This window comes from Scyliorhinus canicula, chromosome 10, assembly GCF_902713615.1.
Source record: "Scyliorhinus canicula chromosome 10, sScyCan1.1, whole genome shotgun sequence".
Lineage (NCBI taxonomy): Eukaryota > Metazoa > Chordata > Chondrichthyes > Carcharhiniformes > Scyliorhinidae > Scyliorhinus > Scyliorhinus canicula.
In genome coordinates, this window is record NC_052155.1 from 168584798 (window position 1) to 168604465 (window position 19668).

General features: G+C 47.2%; 1 protein-coding gene and 1 long non-coding RNA gene across 3 annotated transcripts in view; one reads left to right on the forward strand and one right to left on the reverse strand.

The window, feature by feature from the left end:
- Positions 1-6845, forward strand: part of LOC119972757 — a 90170-nt gene extending 83325 nt beyond the window's left edge. The window contains exon 3 of the long non-coding RNA XR_005462148.1: positions 6643-6845. This is a non-coding gene — a long non-coding RNA (uncharacterized LOC119972757). The remainder of the gene's footprint in view (positions 1-6642) is intronic.
- Positions 1-19668, reverse strand: part of LOC119972756 (coiled-coil domain-containing protein 102A-like) — a 568320-nt gene that overhangs the window by 344032 nt on the left and 204620 nt on the right. For both annotated transcript variants that reach the window (XM_038810080.1, XM_038810081.1), the window contains exon 5: positions 6694-6810. In XM_038810080.1, the coding sequence (XP_038666008.1) occupies positions 6694-6810 (117 nt within the window). The remainder of the gene's footprint in view (positions 1-6693; positions 6811-19668) is intronic.

Consider the following 19668-nt stretch of genomic DNA (forward strand, 5'->3'; position numbering starts at 1 on the left):
CCTCCAAGCCAGGTCCCGCCGGGATGAACCATGTCCATTTCACGCCGGCGGGACTGGTCAAAAACGGGCGGCGTTCGGCCCATCGGGGCCCAAAGAATTGCCAGGGAGGCAACTGCCAACGGCCCCCCGACCGGCGCAGTGTGATCCCCGTCCCTGCCCGAAAACCGACGCCGGAGAATTCGGCAGCCGGCAACGAGAGCGGCGGGGCGGGATTCACGCCACTCCCCGGCGATTCTCCGACCAGGCTGGGTGTCGGAGAATCCAACCCAGCGCATGCAATTCCTTCATCCAAATCATTAATGTGTATTGTGAACAGCTGGTGTCGCAGCACTGAACCCTGCGGTACCCCACGAGTCACTGCCTGCCACTCTGAAAAGGACCCAGTTATTCCCACTCTCTGTTTCCTGTCTGCCAACCAGTTCTCTATCCATGTCAATACGTTACCCCCAATACCATGAGCTATAATTTTGTTCACAGGGATGCAGAGCATCAGGCCTGGGGACTTTTCGGGTTTGAATCCCATCAATTTCCCCAATGACTAATGAGGATTTCCTTCATTTCTTCTTTCACACTAGACCCGCTGTCCCCGAGTATTTGCGGAAGACTATTTGTGTCCTCCTCAGTGAAGACAGATCCAAAGTATCTGCCATCTCTTTGTTGCCCATTAAGAATTCACCTGAATCTAACTGTAAGGGACCTACATTTGTGTTCACCAGTGTTTTTCTCTTCACACATCTATTCTTAAAGGTAATATCTAAAGGCACAGAATATGATAGGAATTGGGGCAAAGTCATTCACAATACTTTGGAGATCCATGAACACAGTACGAGTCATAGGGAAAGTGAATAGAATAATAGGATATATAGCGAGAACAGTTAAATATAAAACTAGGAACAAATATTTACATTCTCCAACATATTCATATTGAATGTCTCCTTTGAGAATATTGTGCCATTTTGGGTGCCTGAACATGCTGGAGAGCATCAAGGCCTTGGGGAAGGGAAAACAAGACCTTGTATTTTCATAGCCTCTTTCGCATCCCAAAGCATTCACAATCAGTGAAGTACTTTTAAATTATGTTGGTGTAATCTGGGTTACGCCACAACAATCTCACAGGTTCATAAATTCATAAGATATAGGAGCAGATTTGGCCATTTGGCCCATCGATTCTACTCCGCCATTCGATCATGGCTGATCTCATCCTGGCCTTGAGCCACTGTCCTTCTCCACAGCCGTTCAACCCATTACCAATTAAAAATCTGTCTACCCCCTCCTTAAATTTACTCATTGTCCCAACATCCGCCACACTCTGGGGTAGCAAATGCCACAGATTCACAACCCTTTGGGAGAAGTAGTTTCTCCTCAACTCTGTTAAAATTTGCTACCTCTTATCCTAAGTCTATGATCAGCAAGGTCATGCACAACAATAAGGAAATGGCCACATTTTCTACTCTTGATGTTGGTTGGGGGGTATGTATGAACACTGGGGTCAGCTTGCTTGTTTCTCTTCAATCTACATGTTTTAAGTCCATCTGTCAGAGAAGATGGGACCTCAGTTTAACATGTTGTAATGGCAGTACGGCATTCTTTCAGTATTGTGCTGAAGTTTCAGCCTAGATTTCATGCTCATGCCTCTGTAGTAGGGCTTAAACTCACAACCTTGTGACTCAGGGACAAAACTGCAACAACTCTGGACAGATACCAGAATAATTCTCAGTCCTAGTTCTCAGGATAGGCTCAGGGAACTGGGCCTTTTTTTTAAAATGGAGAGGCATATACCTTGAAGCGACACGATTGTGATTTCAATGTAATGGAAGGAATAGGTTCTGTTTAGGTGAATAGGTTAGCAGGATAGGTTACTTGTAATAGAAAGTGAGGGGAGTACTTAAAAGTGCGAAATATTAAATGATAAAATTGGGTTAGATGCCTGTGGGTTTTTTTTACAAAGTGATTTTCCTCTTATTGAAACACTTCAGAATGCAGCGTGAGTATGCATGTTTCTCTAGCAGTGTTAGAATAGTCTACTGGTCTATAGAGGCCACAGTGGGCATTGCCCTGGGCGGGCCACCTGATGCCCCTTCAGCGGGTGGCATTCGGGTTAGGATGGTGGGGTGCGGGAGTTGGGGGGTGGGAGGGGTTGGTGTCACTCTGCAGAACCAGGGGCTAAGGTGGATGGTCAGTGGGATGTGCAGCAGGGTGGCTGCTTTGCAGGCTGTGGCAATTGAGGTCCGTGACTGGACACCGCCCCAGTCCCGTGGGGGGGGGGGGGGGGAGGGGGCACCCGGTCAATCGGCCCTTATGTCCCGTCACCCCCCCCCCCCCCCCCCCCCAGCTAGCCCGGCCAGTGTCCGGCCCAGCAGCCCATGGTCGCACCTCTCTGTGTCCTTCCTCCTCTCTCTCCCTCATCAGCCACGATATCGGTTTCATGATTTTTCTAAGCACAAGTGAACCGTGCCGTCGGGAACTCAGCCCATCGGAGACGGTGAATCGCGAAGGCCCGGGAACACCGGGTCAGGCCCGCTAATGATATGCAAACGGTGTCTACTGAACGCGCATTCCGGAACGCATTGGCGCCGCTGTCGAGGTGACGGAGAATTGCCATTCGGCACTAAATCGGCACCCGCTCCAGATTTGACGTCTGGACCGACTCTCTACTCAATCACATTTCTGCAAAGGCCAACAGGGAATCCCGCCCAAGACGTCTCCTCAGTTATAAGAATCTGTAATTTCTTGTGTCTGGCTATTCAGTTACTGTTGTAACTCTCTTAGCCCTCCAAAACGTATCACGTAAACCGAACATGCAAACCTATACCATTCACACAGTCACTCATCATCTCGTGAATACACATCGCTAATAATAAAGAATAAACATCCTGGGAGTTACCATTGATCAGAAACTGAACTGGACTAGCCATATTAATACTGTGGCAACCAGGGCAGGTCGAAGGCTAGGAGTCCTACGGCGAGTCCTATGGTGGGAAGGGGGGATGGGAGGGGTGGGGGCGGCTGCAGCAGCCAATGGAGATTGGAGCACAATTTAAGTTGGTGCTCTGATCTGAGAGGTAAGGGATCTGTCCAAGAGGTTATGTCCCGCCGCTCTCAGTTGTAGCGCGGATCCCGACGTGCCATGGAGTGGCACAGAAAGCCCGATTTACAGGGAAATATTTCCAATGGCACATCTAGGATGGGTCCTCACGGCAGCGGGAACACGTCCCAACTCTCTGCTGGCAGGAGAACTTAGACTCCGGAACGGGGAAATCGGCCAAAATGGCAGCATTCCAAAGAGAAGTTAATAATCTTTGTTGAGACTATTGGTTAGTTGCAGTGCAAGTTAAAGGCTTTGATACCATCTTTACAATTAATGCTGAAGCTGGTGATACGAGCAGATGATCTCGACTGGCTTCAGTCAATACCCCCTCACCCAGCGGATATCAAATTACAAGGTCCAGGCCTTCCAATTAAAGGTAGGATTATTGCTGCTCTTCGATACAAGGGAAGACAGATTGTTGATTCTCTCCACTGCTGATTGTTGTCCACAATCAATGCACATGCTTATTGAGTGGTGATGTTGGCATACTTCTGGGAGTTCTGGAAAAAGGAAGATGCAAACCCAGCATTTGAACAACTCAATGTTGTTCATGTAACAATCTTCAAACTTTTTTAAGGAACCAGTAAAACGTCAGCCTTCAGGAGCTGAGGAAGTTTATTCAATCACTTATTTCTTGCACTACGGACAGAGATTGAAGTTACGAATCCTTCAATTCTTTAGTAAGTTAGGACTGAGATTGCAGAAACAGAAGACACTGCAGTAGACAGTGACCATCCGCATGGAAACCTTCTGGACCTGTGTAGTAATCCACGGGAGGCAGGAGTTCCGTCACCACACCAATATTTATTTACAATAACGATATTACAGGAGCAGCTACAAACAGTGCTGCTAGCAGTCCAGTCAACTTAAGACTGGCTCACAAAGCCTACACAGGTGCTTATATGGGCCCCCTCAATGAGCTATCATTGAGGGAGCTCATACTCCAATTGGCCAACCAATAAAGCCAATTGGAGTTCATTACAACCTGAATTTCCAGAAGAATATGATGAGGAAGAAGCCATTGCAGCATTGATTGACCAATTGAAGGCTGAGGTCCTCGAGGTTGGGCCGTCTTTCCAATTAATAGTCGCACTAGATTAATCTCGGCTGCCTTTTCCTGAGCAGTCAGCTGTGTGTCTAGCAGCTGGGCAGCATTCAGATATTTGTTCCACTGGACGTACTTATGCATTACGTAGCAATAGATTAAATTACCTAAGGATAGGGCAGCACGGTGGCGCAGTGGGTTAGCACTGCGGCCTCACGGCGCTGAGGTCCCAGGTTCGATCCCGGCTCTGGGTCACTGTCCGTGTGGAGTTTGCACATTCTCCCCGTGTTTGCGTGGGTTTCGCCCCCACAACCCAAAAATGTGCAAGCTAGGTGGATTGGCCACTCTAAATTGCCCCTTAATTGGAAAAATGATTGGGTACACTAAATTTATAAAAAAATTTAAAAAAAAAAAAAAAAAAATTACCTAAGGATCACACAGTTAAAGAACTGGAACCTTTCCAGGGTGAAAGTTAAGTGACAGTCCCAGCTGAAAGCCCTCTTCCCCCCCCCCCCCCCCCCCCCCCCCCCCCCCAGAGCAGGAGGACAGCACAGAAATTGGGAAAGTACCTTTAGCACTTCCAAAGCTGCAACATCCTGTACAGTAATCTTATCACCGAATTATTCATCTGCAGGAAATCTGTCTTTATTTTGTCATCGAAATTCATCCCATTGCAGAACACTGGACTGTTTTGTCTCTGTATCCTCAGCATTTGCTTCCTTTGCTCAGAGAGGAACAGCTGCACACAGAGAGAAGTGTGGCTCTCTTACCACTGCCCACAGAAGGTAGGCGGTCCTCCCGAAATGCCATCAGGAAATCCTCTTTTCTTTTCCTGAAAGGTGGTCAGGAATTTTGCCAATTTCTCCTCTTTGCCCAGATTCATTGGAATTTTCGATCCTCAATACCTTTTCAGTCTTCAATGCAGTGATGAATGATACATCTGTGAGGGTCTTCCCTGGCATTGAAGATCGTTCCTCTTCTGAAAGTCTTTCCCTGTGTGCTTCGAGGGTCCTTGATTTCTTCTTGTCTCGTCCCAGAGAGTCCAAACGTTGATGCCCTTGAGTCTTCTTTCCTGGATCAGTCTTTCACTGAAAAGTCCTTGTTCTCCTTGTGGCTCAGTCGTCCTGAAATTGACATCCGTCTTCCCAGGAATGCCGCAAAATGGCGGCCCCATTCTGCTGATGGTGATGTCCAGGAAGACAAAGAAGGAACCCCGCTAGTCTCCAAGATGTCTTCCCCAAGAGCCAATAATACTGTAGGGGACGGAATCTTTCACAACTTTGACTTAGAAAGGCGGAAGAGTAGGATTTGGATTGAGTAGTTTCTGTACTTGTAAACAGGAGTTATAAAAGTGCGGTGTAAATAGTTAAAGGCATAGGCCAAGATTTTACAGCCCAGCAGAGATTTGTGAGGTCCTGACCTGCTTGTGTCCTTTTTTAGAAGCCAGCATCACTTCCCACGATCGGGAACACCACACCGCGTGGCCACGCAACCCTCCCGACACCTGTCCGTGACCCACCCAAACGCATATGCTAATGTATAATTTAGATGATCATGCATCATCGACATCAGTCAGTTTTGTGTCCACAGAATCACAGAACTGTTACAACGCATAAGGAGGCCATTGTATCTACACCGACTCTCCAAACGAGCCTCATGGCTAAGTGCTATTCCCCTGCCCTTTTCCCACACCTCTGCACATAGACTCTCGATCGAGAGAGAGAGAGAGCGGGAGAGGTCATAACACCATGCTCAGGAGTAACATACCTGCTCTGTCTCATATGTCAATGCAATAGTCATAAATAAGTGTTCGGCAAGTATCAGAAAGATGGCAGTCTGTCTCGTATCGAAGTAACACACCTAAATTCGCCTTTTACTCTTTTTGTTGAAAGAAGAAAGGAAGCAGGAACCATGAAAGCAATGGGTTAACCTTGTGACATTATGTAGAATGTCTAGGAAATAAATGGTTAATGTAATATCATAACTAACCACTAGATGGAGCTGGGAACAGACCTATAAAAATGACTGACTCTCAGGCTTCTGAGAGAGAGTAGGAGAGAGTGGGAGGGAGTGTAGGAGAGAGCACAGTACCATTTAGGACAGAGCGCATGAGACAAGTATTGGTATAGTGTAGATTGTAGTTTACTAGATTATTGCTTGCTATAGGAATAAGTGGTTGAGCTGAATATTAAGTAGGGTAATAAATGTTAGCTTTTGTGGTTTTTGTGAACATTACGACATCTATCCTGGGTATAAGAAACACAAAGAAAACCACAACCCGGTGGTCAGACAGGTTGAGGATCTAGGATGATGGGCCAAACTGACCCACTACAGTCCCACCGCTATTGGGAGTTTATGATTTCAGCGTGACAAATTTATATAAAGTTTTCATAATGGGGAGAGAGGAATTTATGTTTGGGAAAAGTTAACACAATTGTGGCAAGAGAAAGTAAGGCTTATTTGCAGATGGATATCACATGCTGATGTAGAAAATGTGTTTTGTCACCAGCCCCTATCCCAAGGAACCAGACAAGGCATGAAGACAAATCTGTAGCATTACCTCAGTGCGTAGGTCGGCCAATTTTCTGTCCATGTTCGACCGAGCACCAACTTCATCTTCCAGATCTTCCGAGATCCTCCCAAGCTCATTCTGATGAACATCACGGAGGAGAGTCAACTGAGTCGCAGAAATAATGACAACATGCTTGTTAATACAGTGACCAGAGTTTGCCTCAATTAATTACGCTTTGGAGGAGAATGTTCTGAACATTTATCATACAATTCCCCAAAGTAATCGCAGATGGTTTCCTGCGCACACATTGATTTTTCCCCTACCCAGTTACGTAAAACATTCAACTTTCCTACTTTTGCAAAATACAGCTTTTTAATTGAGATTGAAATCTTGTGATTTTTTTTTTACATTTGGCACTGGGTAAAAGTACAATAACGCCGCGAGATCTATATTGAAAGGAGATCACAATGTGAAAACAAATATCACAAGGTAAGAAAGGAATGTAAGTTTTGCAGTGGCCGCACCATAGTGTAATCGTGCATGGGCGATCACAGCACAGCTTGGAACAGCAAAGTTCAATTTGCAGCCCTGATTAGCACGAACACTCAGGTTTCCTCTAACCAGCAAGCTGCCGAAGTTGATTGGATTCGGATTAACTTCAAGCTGTCAGACTTGACTTGACACTGGCCAGAGGCGAGGTACTCACCAAATGATGATGAGACAATTAACTGGCATTCCAACTCTAAGCTCATTCTTTTTTTTTTTGGGGTGGGGGAGGGGGGGGGGTGGTGGTGGGCGCGTGACAGTGCCTGCCAACGGAACACACCAACCATTTTGAACTGTTTCGACGAAAAGTTTTAATGAATTAATTTTTTTAAAACTTGGCCACTGAACTATTTACTGCTTCTTACCTATTCCATCAGATGGAAATCACAATACAAACAAAAATTGAGAAAATAAAAATGCTTTTAATTAACCAAGTTATTTTTGTCACGCAGCTGGAAGTTTAAATGAGAAAACCTGTCAAGGACATTATGAAACTCCTAAAAAGTATGAGAAAATATAATAACGCCTGAATAACCCACCACACATCAAAGTTACCATTCACCTCTCTATTCGGTCACCTACTGATATTGCTGTCCAATAAGGTGGTGGAGGGGGGTGGGGGGGGGGGGCATTTGGGTGGTGGTTGGATATTAGGAAATGGTGCGGTGGGTTTGAGGGAGTAGAAAGGAATTAGAGATGTGGTGGGTGATGAGAGGGGAAGGGGAAAAGGAAGGGGCGAGGGGTGAAGTGGCATGGTAGCACAGTTCCTAGCACTGTTGCTTCACAGCGCCAGGGCCCGGCTTGGTCACTGTCTTCACGTTCTCCCTGTGTCTGCGTGGGTTTCCTCCGGGTACTCCGGTTTCCTCCCACAATGTCTCCTAAGACGTTCTGGTAGGTGAATTAGACATTCTGGATTCTCCCTCCTTGTACCCGAACAGGCACTGGAGTGTGGCGACAAGGTGCATTTCGCAGTAACCTCATTGCAGTGTTAGTGTAAGCCTAATTGTGACACTAATAAAGATTATTATTATTATCACTGGGAGAAGCATCTTGTAAAGAATGATGAGGGAAGGTAATATAAACCAAAATGTGCAATTCTAAAGCTGATAAAGGAGCAGAGACCTTGAGGGGGTGTTTCCACAGATTTTGGAAGGAGACATAATAAGATGACCAGACTGTCAATAAAGCATATGGGAAGTATCCTTGGTTTTGTAAATAATAGCGTGTAGAGACATTGAAACAAAGCTAAACTTTTATAAAATGCCAGGCTAAGCCTCAGCTGGCGGGTTGAGACTAACTGTGGCCATCAGACTTTAGAAAAGGTGTTGATGCCTTGGGAATGGTACAGGGGCGATTGAAAGAAAGGTACCATGGATGAGAGTCTTCAGCGGAGAGACGAGGGAGGCTGGGATTGTTCCCCTTGGAGCAGGGAAAGGTGAGGAGAGAGTAAACAGAGTTGTTCAAAGTTATTGTCATTTTGATAATGTAGATCAGAGTAAGACTGTTTCCTCTGGCGGGTGGGCCAATAATCAGAGGTCACAGTTTTAAGGCAATTGGCCAAAGGGCTGGAGTTGTAGTAGTGGGGCCTGGTACATACGGGGTTAATATGGGACATTACCGTCCAGTGAGGTAAGAATGCACATGACACAGGGCCAGGTTCAATCTAGAGACGGATAGAGGTATGTAAGAAGCTAGATGAAGTCAGCTCTATTCCTGTACCCCCGACTATATATATGTATATAGTTATGTGTTGTTAATTGTTACGATCCCAGTTGATGTTATAACTGCACGGGATGATCACCATTACCACAGCCGGCAAGGCAGCCATGCAGTTGCTGACTGCCCACTGGGAACTTAGGGCCATGGGTTGTATGGGTTTGTGTCCCTGGCCACCCCCAACAGGTGCCCTCTTGCCCCAGCCGACCAACCAGCACAAACAGTGCTATCTTGTTGGCTGGGATGGTGTATGTGGGGAGTGAAGTGTGTGTATGAGGCTGCAGCTTGTCAGCCTCCTGAGTGTTACTCGCAAATCCAGCAAATGTGGCACCGTTTCTCACTGGAATCATTTGTGTTCCACCTTAACAGTCACTGAATCAGTCCAGGTATGGCGCCAGTTTTTCTGTCAAGGAAGTCCATAAATACTGTCCCTGTGTCAACATCCCAGGAACGGAGAAACCAGCCGACAATCTTCGCATCGAGAGAAATACTAATCTTCACAGTCATAATAAGCTATCTTGACCATGTAATTTAATTTATAAGCAGAATAGGGACACAGTATAACATAGAAAAGCAATCAGGTCAGCAGGAATACAACGGTAGTAAGTTTCAGGAGTTTCAAGAGTAAGGCAAGGCTGAATGGCCTCTACTTTAATGCCAGAGTATTACAGTAAAATGGATAAGTTAAGAGCGAGGTTTGACACGTGGAATTATGATATACAGCAGTAACCATCATGGAGATGTGGTTGAGGGAGGGTTAGGATTGGCAGCTTAACATCCCGGGATACAATCTTCAGGAGGGACAAAGGAGGGGGCAAAAGTGGGGTAGGCATTGCATTACTAGTTAAGGAGTCAATTACTGCACTAAGGAGAGATGATATCTTGGGGGAGGCATTAAATGAAGCTTTGTGGGTGGAGCTTAGGAATAAAAAAGGGACAGCCACATTGCTAGGTGTTTATTACAGACCCCCAGATAATCAGCGTGAAATTGAGGAGCAAATATGTGCGCAATTTGCAGAAGTGTGTAAAAATAATAATAGGGTAGTTATAGTGGGTAATTTCAACTGTCCCAACATTAACAGGGATAGTCATTGTGTTAAGGGTTTAGATGGATCAGAGTTTGTAAAATGTATACAAGAGAACTTTTTAGCTCAACACATGGAGGGTCCAACAAGGGATGATGCAATGCCGGACCTAATTCGCAGGAATGAAGCCGAACAGGTGGTTAATGTGATGGTGGGGGAGTATTTTAGTGATAGCGACCACAACATGGTGCAATTTAAGTTTGTTATGGACAAGGAAATAGACAAATTGCAGTAAAAGGTCTTGGACTGGGGGAAAGCAGACTTTAGTAAAATAAGGCAAGGTCTGGCCAAGATAGATTGGAACAAGTTACTAGTGGTGAGATCTATAGAAGAGCAGTTGGGGGTGTTCAAAGAGAAAATGGGAGGGTACAGGCCCAATATGTTCCCTCTAGGGTAATAGGAAGATGTAACAAGCCCAGAGAACCATGGATGACCAGTGCTGGCAAATGGGATTACGATTGGCAGATCCGGTGCCTTTCATGTGGTAGTGCAGACTGCAGTGTTTTTCTGTGATTCTGTGATTCTTATTTCTAATGTTTCCCAGTACAAACATAAATCCCTTAAAACTACCTTTGTTTTCCAAACATAATAAAGACTAGCTGTTAATATACTCAAGACTACAAAGCAAAAGTCATGGTGTCTGAATGAGGACTCTTCAGGGGAAAGTGAGGAGAAATGATTTTATGACCTGGAATACGCTGCCAGAAAGGGCGATAGGGTTCTATTACCACTGTTTACTGAAGAGACCATCTAATGAGGAGATTAAGGAATGAAGACAATGGAACGAAATATGATCTTAAATTGGACGATTAATTATCCAACAACAAAGACATCTGCCTTCTTGTGACCATAAAAAAGCTGCATCCTAAATTGTTATTGCTGCAATAACGTTGATTGCAATAAATAAAATACTGCCAAAATTAAAATACCAACTGAACTGCCCATCAATGGACAGACATGACAAACAATCCAATGTATTTTTTGCATATTGTATTTTTGTGCAAAAGAAGACAACTCTGAAATAGTATTTAATGCTCTGCTAGGCAAATATCTAGTTACAAAGTATCACCGACTTTTAAAACACGTGATGCCATTGTGATTTGGGTAACTATTAGGAGTCATTAACATTCACCTTGCCAACAAGTACTGTACACTTTTATGTTTTCCCCAATTTTCTTCCCAGAAACTAACTGCAGTGGATATGCTGCATGTACAGTCGACTTAAAGACGTCACCTCATAAATTTCACAAGGAATTCTCCCACTCAGTCTCCTGTCAAAACTCAGTCACAACGGACTCATCAATTGTGACAAAGCAAAACTTGCTTTATCTACATACCCTCAAAGGATCTGGCATAAACCAATTATGCTGATGCAACAATGAACAAAGGAATGCAGGAGCTAGGCCAGAAATTAAAATACACAAAAGAAGCACTTACGCCACATTTTTCAAATTTTATTTCGAAACAGTCACCAGTTTTCTGTCACTGAGGAAAAGAAGTGAATGATCACAGATGGAAGGAAACTGGATTTTATTGCCAAAGAGATTTTAATAGGAATAATAATGGATCTCACACGAACGCACAAATTAGGAGCAGGAGGAGGCAACTGGGCCCTTTGAGCCTGCCACGCCATTCAACCTCCTCAACACCACATTGCTGCCTACCCCCGCTAACTTATCACCACCTTGTTGATTAAGAATCTATCTAGTTCTGCCTTAAAAATATTCAAAGATTCTGAAAAAAAACCCTGGGGCTGGTTTAGCATAGTTGGCTAAACAGCTGGCTTGTATTGCAGAACTAAGGCCAGCAGCGCAGGTTCAATTCCCGCACTGGCCTCCCCGAACAGGCGCTGGAAAGTGGCGACTAGAGGTTTTTCACAATAACTTCATTGAAGCCTACTTGTGACTATTATTATTATTATTCCACTCTCTTTTGAAGAAGGGAGTTCCAGAGACTCGTGACCCTCTGAGAGCAAAATATTCTCATCATCTCTGTCTTATCAGTGATCCCTAGTTCCAGATTCACTAGATCTGTCTTTTGAGAAAAGCATAGAACTGACTGCAAGATGGCTCCTGGACAGTTGGCTCTCTAGGGAGTCCCTCACTGTACATGTTTCTTTGCCAGGAGCGGCGGGCACTGCTGGAACAGCTTGGGAATTTAGAACATTCTCCATTTTTAGCAGCCTCAGAGAGGTAGGTGAATATTTAAAATTAGCGGGATAAAGTAGGCAGTTGGGCCCCTCTGGATGGCCCAACAGGGCTGTGGGAGTGGCTTTCCCTGTCTGAGGGGCTTGAAACCTCTGCCTCCGATGGCCCCTACGGTGACTGCAGGGAGGCCATCTCCACGAAGCTGGGGGAGTGACTCCAGGAAAAATTGCCCGAATAAGGGCCTTCAATTATTTGACACCTGCTGTGTCCAGTTCTACTGCTGGGCAATTTCATAGTGGGCACTGCAGTGCTCCCAACTCCCAGCTATCTCCCTTAGATGCATAGAAGATAGGAGCAGGAGGAGGCCTTTTGGCCCTTCGAGCCTGCTCCGCCATTCATCACGATCATAGCTTATCATCCAACTCGATAGCCTAATCCTGCTTTCTCCCCATAGCCTTTGATCCCATTCTCCCCATAACCTTTGATCCCATTCTCCCCAAGTGCTGTATCTAGCCGCCTCTTAAATATATTCAATGTTTTAGCATCAACTATTTCCTGTGGTAATGAATTCTACAGGCTCACCACTCTTTGGGTGAAGAAATGTCCCCTTATCTCTGTCCGAAATGGTTTACCCTGAATCCTCAGGCTGTGACTGCTGGTTCTGGACACACCCATCATCGGCAACATCTTCCCTGCATATACCCTGTCTAGCCCTGTTAGACTTTTATAAGTCTCTATGAGATCCCCCTTCATTCTTCTGAACTCCAGCGAGGACAATCCCAACCTAGTCAATCTCTCCTCATATGACAGCCCCGCCATCCCTGGAATCAGTCTGGTAAACCTTCGCTGCACTCCCTCGAGAGCAAGAACATCCTTCCTCAGAGAATGAGACCAAAAAGATGCACAATACTCCAGGTGTGGCCTCACCAAACCTCTGTATAATTGCAGCAACACATCCCTGCTTCAACACTCAAAACCTCTCACAATGAAGACCAAAATACCATTAGCCTTCTTTACAACCAAATGCACCTGCATGCTTACCTTCAGCGACTGATGCACAAGGATACCCAGGTCCTGCTACACACTCTCCTCTCCCAATTTACAACCATTCAGGTAGTAATCTGCCTTCCTGTTTTTGCTTCCAAAGTGAATAACCTCACACTTACCCAAATTATACTGCACCTGCCATTGATTTGCCCACTCGCCCAACCTGTCCAGATCATGCTCCGGATCCCTGCATCTTCGTCACAAATCACCCTCCCACCCAACTTTGTATCGCCTGCAAACTTTGAGATGTTACATTTTGTCCCCTCATCCAAATCATTAATATATATTGTGAATAGCTGGGGTCCCAGCACCGATCCCTGTGGTACCCCCTAGTTACGCCTGTCAATTTGAAAAGGACCCATTAATCCCTACTCTTTGCCAACTTCTATCCACCTCAATACATTTCCCCCAAGCCCATGTGCTTTAATTTTGCACAATAATCTCTTATGCGGAACTTTGTCAACTGCCTTCTGAAAGTCCAAATATACCACATCAACTGGCTCTCTCTTGTGAACTGTCCTGGTTACATCTTCAAAGAATTCCAACAGATTTGTCAAGCATGATTTTCCCTTCATAAATCCATGCGGACTCTAACTGATCCTGCCACTGCTTTCTAAATGTTCCACGATAAAGATCTTGATAATGGATTCAAGAATTTTCCCCACTACTGATGTTAGGCTTACTGGTCTATAATTCCCTGCTTTCTCTCTACCTCCCTTTTTGAATGTTGAAAAGACGTGAGCTACCCTCCAATCTGCAGGGACAGTTCCAGAGTCTATAGAATCCTGGAAGATGACCACCAATGCATCCACTATTTCCAGAGCCACCTCCTTAAGCACTCTGGGAAGCAGATTCTCAGGGATTTATCCGCCTTCAATCCCATCAGTTTTCCCAGCACCATTTCTCTACTAATGTTGATTTCTCTCAGTTCTTCCCTCTCACTAAACCTTTCTCCAACATTTCTGTTATCTGATTTGTGTCGTCTTTTGTGAACACAGAACCAAAGTATGTATTCAATTGCTCAGCCATTTCTTTGTCCCTTATTATGCATTTCCCTGTTTCTATCTGTCGGAGGCCAACATTTCTCTTTCTCTTCACATATCTATCAAAACTCTTAGTGTCAGTCTTTCTGTTCCCTGCAAGCTTCCTTTCGTACTGTACTTTCCCCTTTTTAATCAATCCCTTTGTCCTTCTTTGCTAAATTCTAAACTGCTCCCAATCCTCAGACCTATTATTTTTCTTGGCCAATCTGTGGGCTTCTTCCTTGGATCGGATACTATTTCTAAATTCCTTTGTAAGCCCTTGATTGGCCCTCTTGCCCCCTTTGCTTTTGTGCCAGACAGGAATGAACAGTTGCTGTAGTTCCCCCATGCCTTCCTTGAATGTTTGCCATTGCTTATCCACTGTCATCCCTTTAAGTAACTCTCCCCAATCTATCAAGGCCAACTCATGCCTCATATCTTCATAGTTCCCTTTATTCAGATTCAGCACTCCTCATTTGACCCCGTGTCATATTTTGTTTTATACTGCTCCTGTGAAGCACCTTGGGCTGTTTTATTATGTGGAAGGCGCTGTATTAATATACGTTATTGCCATTATTTTCATAGAAAACTTACAAGGATCATTAACACCTGAGATGGAAACTAGCGTCACGGCAGCAGAGAGGGTAGCGCTGTTGCCTCACAGCGCCAGGGACCCAGGTTCGATTCCTGCTTGGGTCACTGTCAGTGCGGAGTCTGCACGTTCTCCCTGTGCCTGCGTGGGTATCCTCCGGGTTCTCCGGTTTCATCCCACAAGTCCCAAAAGACGTGCTTGTTAGGTGAATTGGACATTCTGAATTCTCCCTCAGTGTACCCGAACAGGCACCGGAGTGTGGCGCTATGGGGATTTTCACAGTAACTTCATTGCAGTGTTAATGTATGTTAATATCAACATTCATCGATGCTGGAAGGGATTTAACTGGTATCAGTGTAAACAACAATCAAATAATTTTATCAGTGTAAATAACAATAACAAAAGGAACTTCAGAGTCCTAAGCCCTTGGCAGCTCCGACTATTTCTTAGTAAATGGCTGTAAAGGGTAAGGTACGTCCTGATTGCAGTGGATAATGCGTCCTTCAGGCTTTCTACTGAGTACCAGCAGAGATCTCTATTTACTGTGATCCAAACCAGAGGGAACAGTTCTAACTTGGTCTAGCTCTGGGTCTCGCTCCTGTCAGCATTGTTTTTGGTCTGTGCTACTGTTGTATTTTTGGGTTAGATTGTTGCTGCCAGATTGACAGGGTAACCACGGACCGGAGGGTAAACAAGAAGAAGCCAACTGATGTGTACCACTGCGTCGGCTCGGACGACAGAAGTTTATTGGAAAAATGCCGCAGGAAGCATTTGCACACTGACGTTTGGAACGTCATGGAAGGGATTCACCGTCAGCCAATGCTGGAATCACGAAACGCAATTGGGCGGAGAATCGGCTTTAACGCTGAAATCGTGGCCGCCGCCAGTTTCACGCCAAATCGCAATTTTCCGGTGCCTCAACAGCGGTGTCAATGCGTTCTAGAGCGCACGTACAATAAACGGCATCTGCATATCATCATTGGGCCTGACCCGGTATTCTCCAGGGCCTCCGCGATTCTCCGCCTCCAATGGGGTCATTCCTGACGGCGAGGTTCACTATAGCTGTTACAAATTGTGAAACAGGCACCATGGCTACTGAGGGAGAGAAAGAGGACACGGAAAGAGACCAAAAACGGCAACATTTGCTGGGGGGCTTCAGTCAGGACCGGGGAGGGTGTGGGGGGGGGGGGGGGGGGGGGGGGCAAGGTGGCCAGGACGTGGGCTGGGGGTCCGGGTGGATAGGCATGGAACACCGTTGCCCACAAAGCCTGCAAGGCAGCAATGAAGCTGTGCACACCGCTGACCACCCACAGGCCACCCCACCAGGTGCCTTCTAGCCCCAGCTGACCCATCAGCGGGATGGGTGCACTCCAGTGCTACCAGTGCCATCTTGTTGGCCGGGATGAGGAGTGTGCGTGGGTAGTGAAGTGTGTATATGCTGCTGCAGCTTGTCAGCTTCCCCAGCGTCAATCACGGACCCAGCGAATCCCGCAACGTTTCTCATTGGAATCGACTGTGCTCCATGTGGCGCCGGTGCTCGTCCCTCAACGACTGAATCAGTTCAGGTATGGCGCCAGTTTTGCTGTCATGGAAGTCCGGCGTAAACACTTGTCTCACGCTGTATCCGGGGCCTCCGTACATTGACTGAGGCCCGCCCCGTGATGCTCCGTCCACGACCAGCCGAGTTCCCGAGGGCGTGGTCGCGTGTGGTCTCATCCGTCGGGAACTCAGTGTGGCGGCTGCGGACTCAGTCAAGCGCCATCACAGTCGGGGGAGGGCCGATCCGCAGGCAGGGATGGACATATTTGGGGCTGGGGGCACTGTGGTGGGGCGGTCCAGGGCACGCGAGCCGGCAGACGAGATGGACTATTTCGTGGGCCAGGTCTGTGAGCGGCATCCGCCATGAAGCCGCCGTGCGCATGGACCCTGCAACTCTCCAGGCCGTATCGGTAGCTAGAGCTGGGAGCTCTACGCTGTCTGGCTGTTAGCCCCCTCCGGGAACAGGGAACCGGTGGCCATTTTGCGCCAGTATTCCTGGCGTAAAACACCACCGTTTTCACGCCGGCGTGAGGACTTAATCTTCAGAAGGGAGCATCCAGGCCCATATTTATAGAATTTACAGTGCAGAAGGAGGCCTTTCGGCCCATCGAGTCTGCACCGGCTCTTGGAAAGAGCACCCTACCCAAGTTCAACACCTCCACCCTATCCCAATAACCCCACCCAACACTAAGGGCAATTTTGGACACTAAGGGCAATTTAGCATGGCCGATCCACCTAACCTGCACATCTTTGGACTGTGGGAGGAAACCGGAGCACCCGGAGGAAGCCCACGCACACACGGGGAGGATGTGCAGACTCCGCACAGACAGTGACCCAAGCCGGAATCGAACCTGGGACCCTGGAGCTGTGAAGCCATTGTGCTATCCACAATGCTACCGTGCTGCCCTATTTCTCCCTCAATTCTTCAAATGTTGCAAAACAAGTCTTACAACGTAGTGACACCTTTTCAAGTAACCTTTGATTATGTATAGTATTACAATTAAATGGAAAATGCAACTATCTGATTCCTTTCCTAACCCCCCACCCCCCTTCCTAACTACTCCACTCTCTACACGCGCACACAGAGACAAACGACACAGAGGGGGAAGGGCAGTGTAAAAGGAAAGAAAGTATTAATAAAAATAAGAGGATAAAGATCTTTGATACACTGGGATGATTTCTGGTTAGTGTCTCTCTGAAATTCAGCCTTCGTTTTGATACTTCGTCCTTCTAGGCTTGAGATGGTTTTCTTTGGCTAGGTTGTCGGCCTTCCCTGCAGATTCAGCATCATTCCGAATTCACAGCAAAGGATACGGCAGACTCACTGCTTTCAGAACAATAAATCTATCACTCCAGTCAGCAGAGAAGAGAGAGAGAGAGAGAGAGAAAGGAAGAGAGAGAGAAAGAGAGAGAGCATTCCTTTCACTTCCCAGGTCTAAACACTTCTGCCCAATTCTCCCAGGAAGCATCACGCAGGAGCCATTCACTGACAGGCAGAACAGAGTCCCTGGCCAATCCACCAATTGCCAGCCAACCAATCAATCAGACTTCCTCCAAACCTGGGGCGGCATTCTCCCCTACCCGGCGTGACGGAGGGTCCCGGAGTAGGGGAGTGGCGCCAACCACTCAGGGGTCGGGCCTCCCCAAAGGTGGGGAATTCTCCCCACCTTTGGGGGCCAGCCCCGCGCCGGAGCGGTTGGCACCAGAAGACTGGTGCAAAAAACCGGCGCCCCCGGCAGCGGGGCTGGCCGAAAGGCTTTCGCGGGCCGGCGCATGCACGATGTGGGGTTCTCTTCCGCTTCCGCCATGGCGGAGGCCGTGACGGCCGCAGAGGAAAATAGTGCACCCAGGGCACTGGCCCGGAGTCTGAGCGGGGGTCCACGATCGCGGGCCAGGCCACCATGGGGGCACCCCCCGGGGTTCGATCGCCACCCCCCCAAGACCCTGGGGCCCACTCGCGCCGCTGATCCCGCCGTTCCAGAGGTGGTTCAAACCTCGGTGGCGGGAGAGGCCTCCCAGCGGCGGGACTTCGGCCCATCCGGGCCGGAGAATCACCTCAGGGGCCTCTCCGATCGGAGTGGCGAGATTCCCGCCACCGCCACTTCCCGGGTGGCGGAGAATCTCTGCCACGGCGGGGGCGGGATTTTCGGCGGCCCCAGGCGATTCTCTGACCCTGCTGGGGGTTGGAAAATTTCGCCCCTGGTTCCTAAGATACCCACGGTGTTGAGGAATCTCTGATTTTTCCTTTCCAAAACCAAACCTGGGAAAGCAGGCTGCTCAAAGGCACATTCTCATTTTGGCTTCATGGACCAATATAACACTTACGTACATCAGGGACAATGGTGAACCAAGCACTGATCCCTGTGGTCCCCCCCTTCCAAACTTTCTCCAGTCTGAGAAACCCAAATTATCCTTAACAGCCTGTTCTCTCTCTGTTATCCTGCCAGCTACCCATGCTGCTCTGTCAGCTCTTGTCTGTAAAATAAAGATCCTTTTTTGGCATTATGAGTATCGTTTGGCCGCCAAAAATGGCATCCACAGTGCACATGCAAACTTTTGTGGTGAGCCACACCAGGCAGGTTTTGGTGAAAGCATCAATGCATGTTTGGGGACCGTTCATAGGAAGTATGCAAAGTAGGTAAATCTTGGTACGATTTGACACAAGAGCTGTTATTTTGGAGCTCAGCACTTCAGCTAATGTCAACTCATATACACTCAGAGCTGAATCTGTCTTCAGCCATGGGAAAGAGTAAAGAATTCCGACCTGCACTGTTTAAAGGGACTTCCAGGTTAGCTGCTCATTGATTTTCACTGGTTTGGGCTGCGATTGTAGAAGTGTTTGACAATTTCTAAAGTTGCGCTAGCCTCCAGGGAGTGGCGTGGTGTGTGCTGAAAGGCTTGGTCCTAGCTTCATGGATTCGACACAAACCATTTGCTCTCAGACACTTTCCCCTTGGGTTACAGCAGAACAGGGAGAATGGGCAGTGGGAATACAGAACACAACAAGCTGTTGGAAGAGAAAGAGGGAATAGGGAGAGGAGGGCTCTCAGTGGGAGGTCATAGCTGCCCAGACAGCTCGGAGGAGCAGTGTGTGAGATGTCTCTGCTTCTGTGAGGATGGCCTCAGCAAAACCTCCCATCTGCTACAGCAGCAACTGCAGCCTCAGAGCAGGCCGAGGATCACATTGCCAGTGGACAGTGAACGTGGCAAAGCACTTTTATAATTAGGGTTTGTTCCATGCTGGATCAGGGAATCTTTCCAACATCTCCCAGTTTGCTGTCCGCGCTTTCCGAAGGACAGCCATTGCAGCTCAATATTCCAAAGTGAGC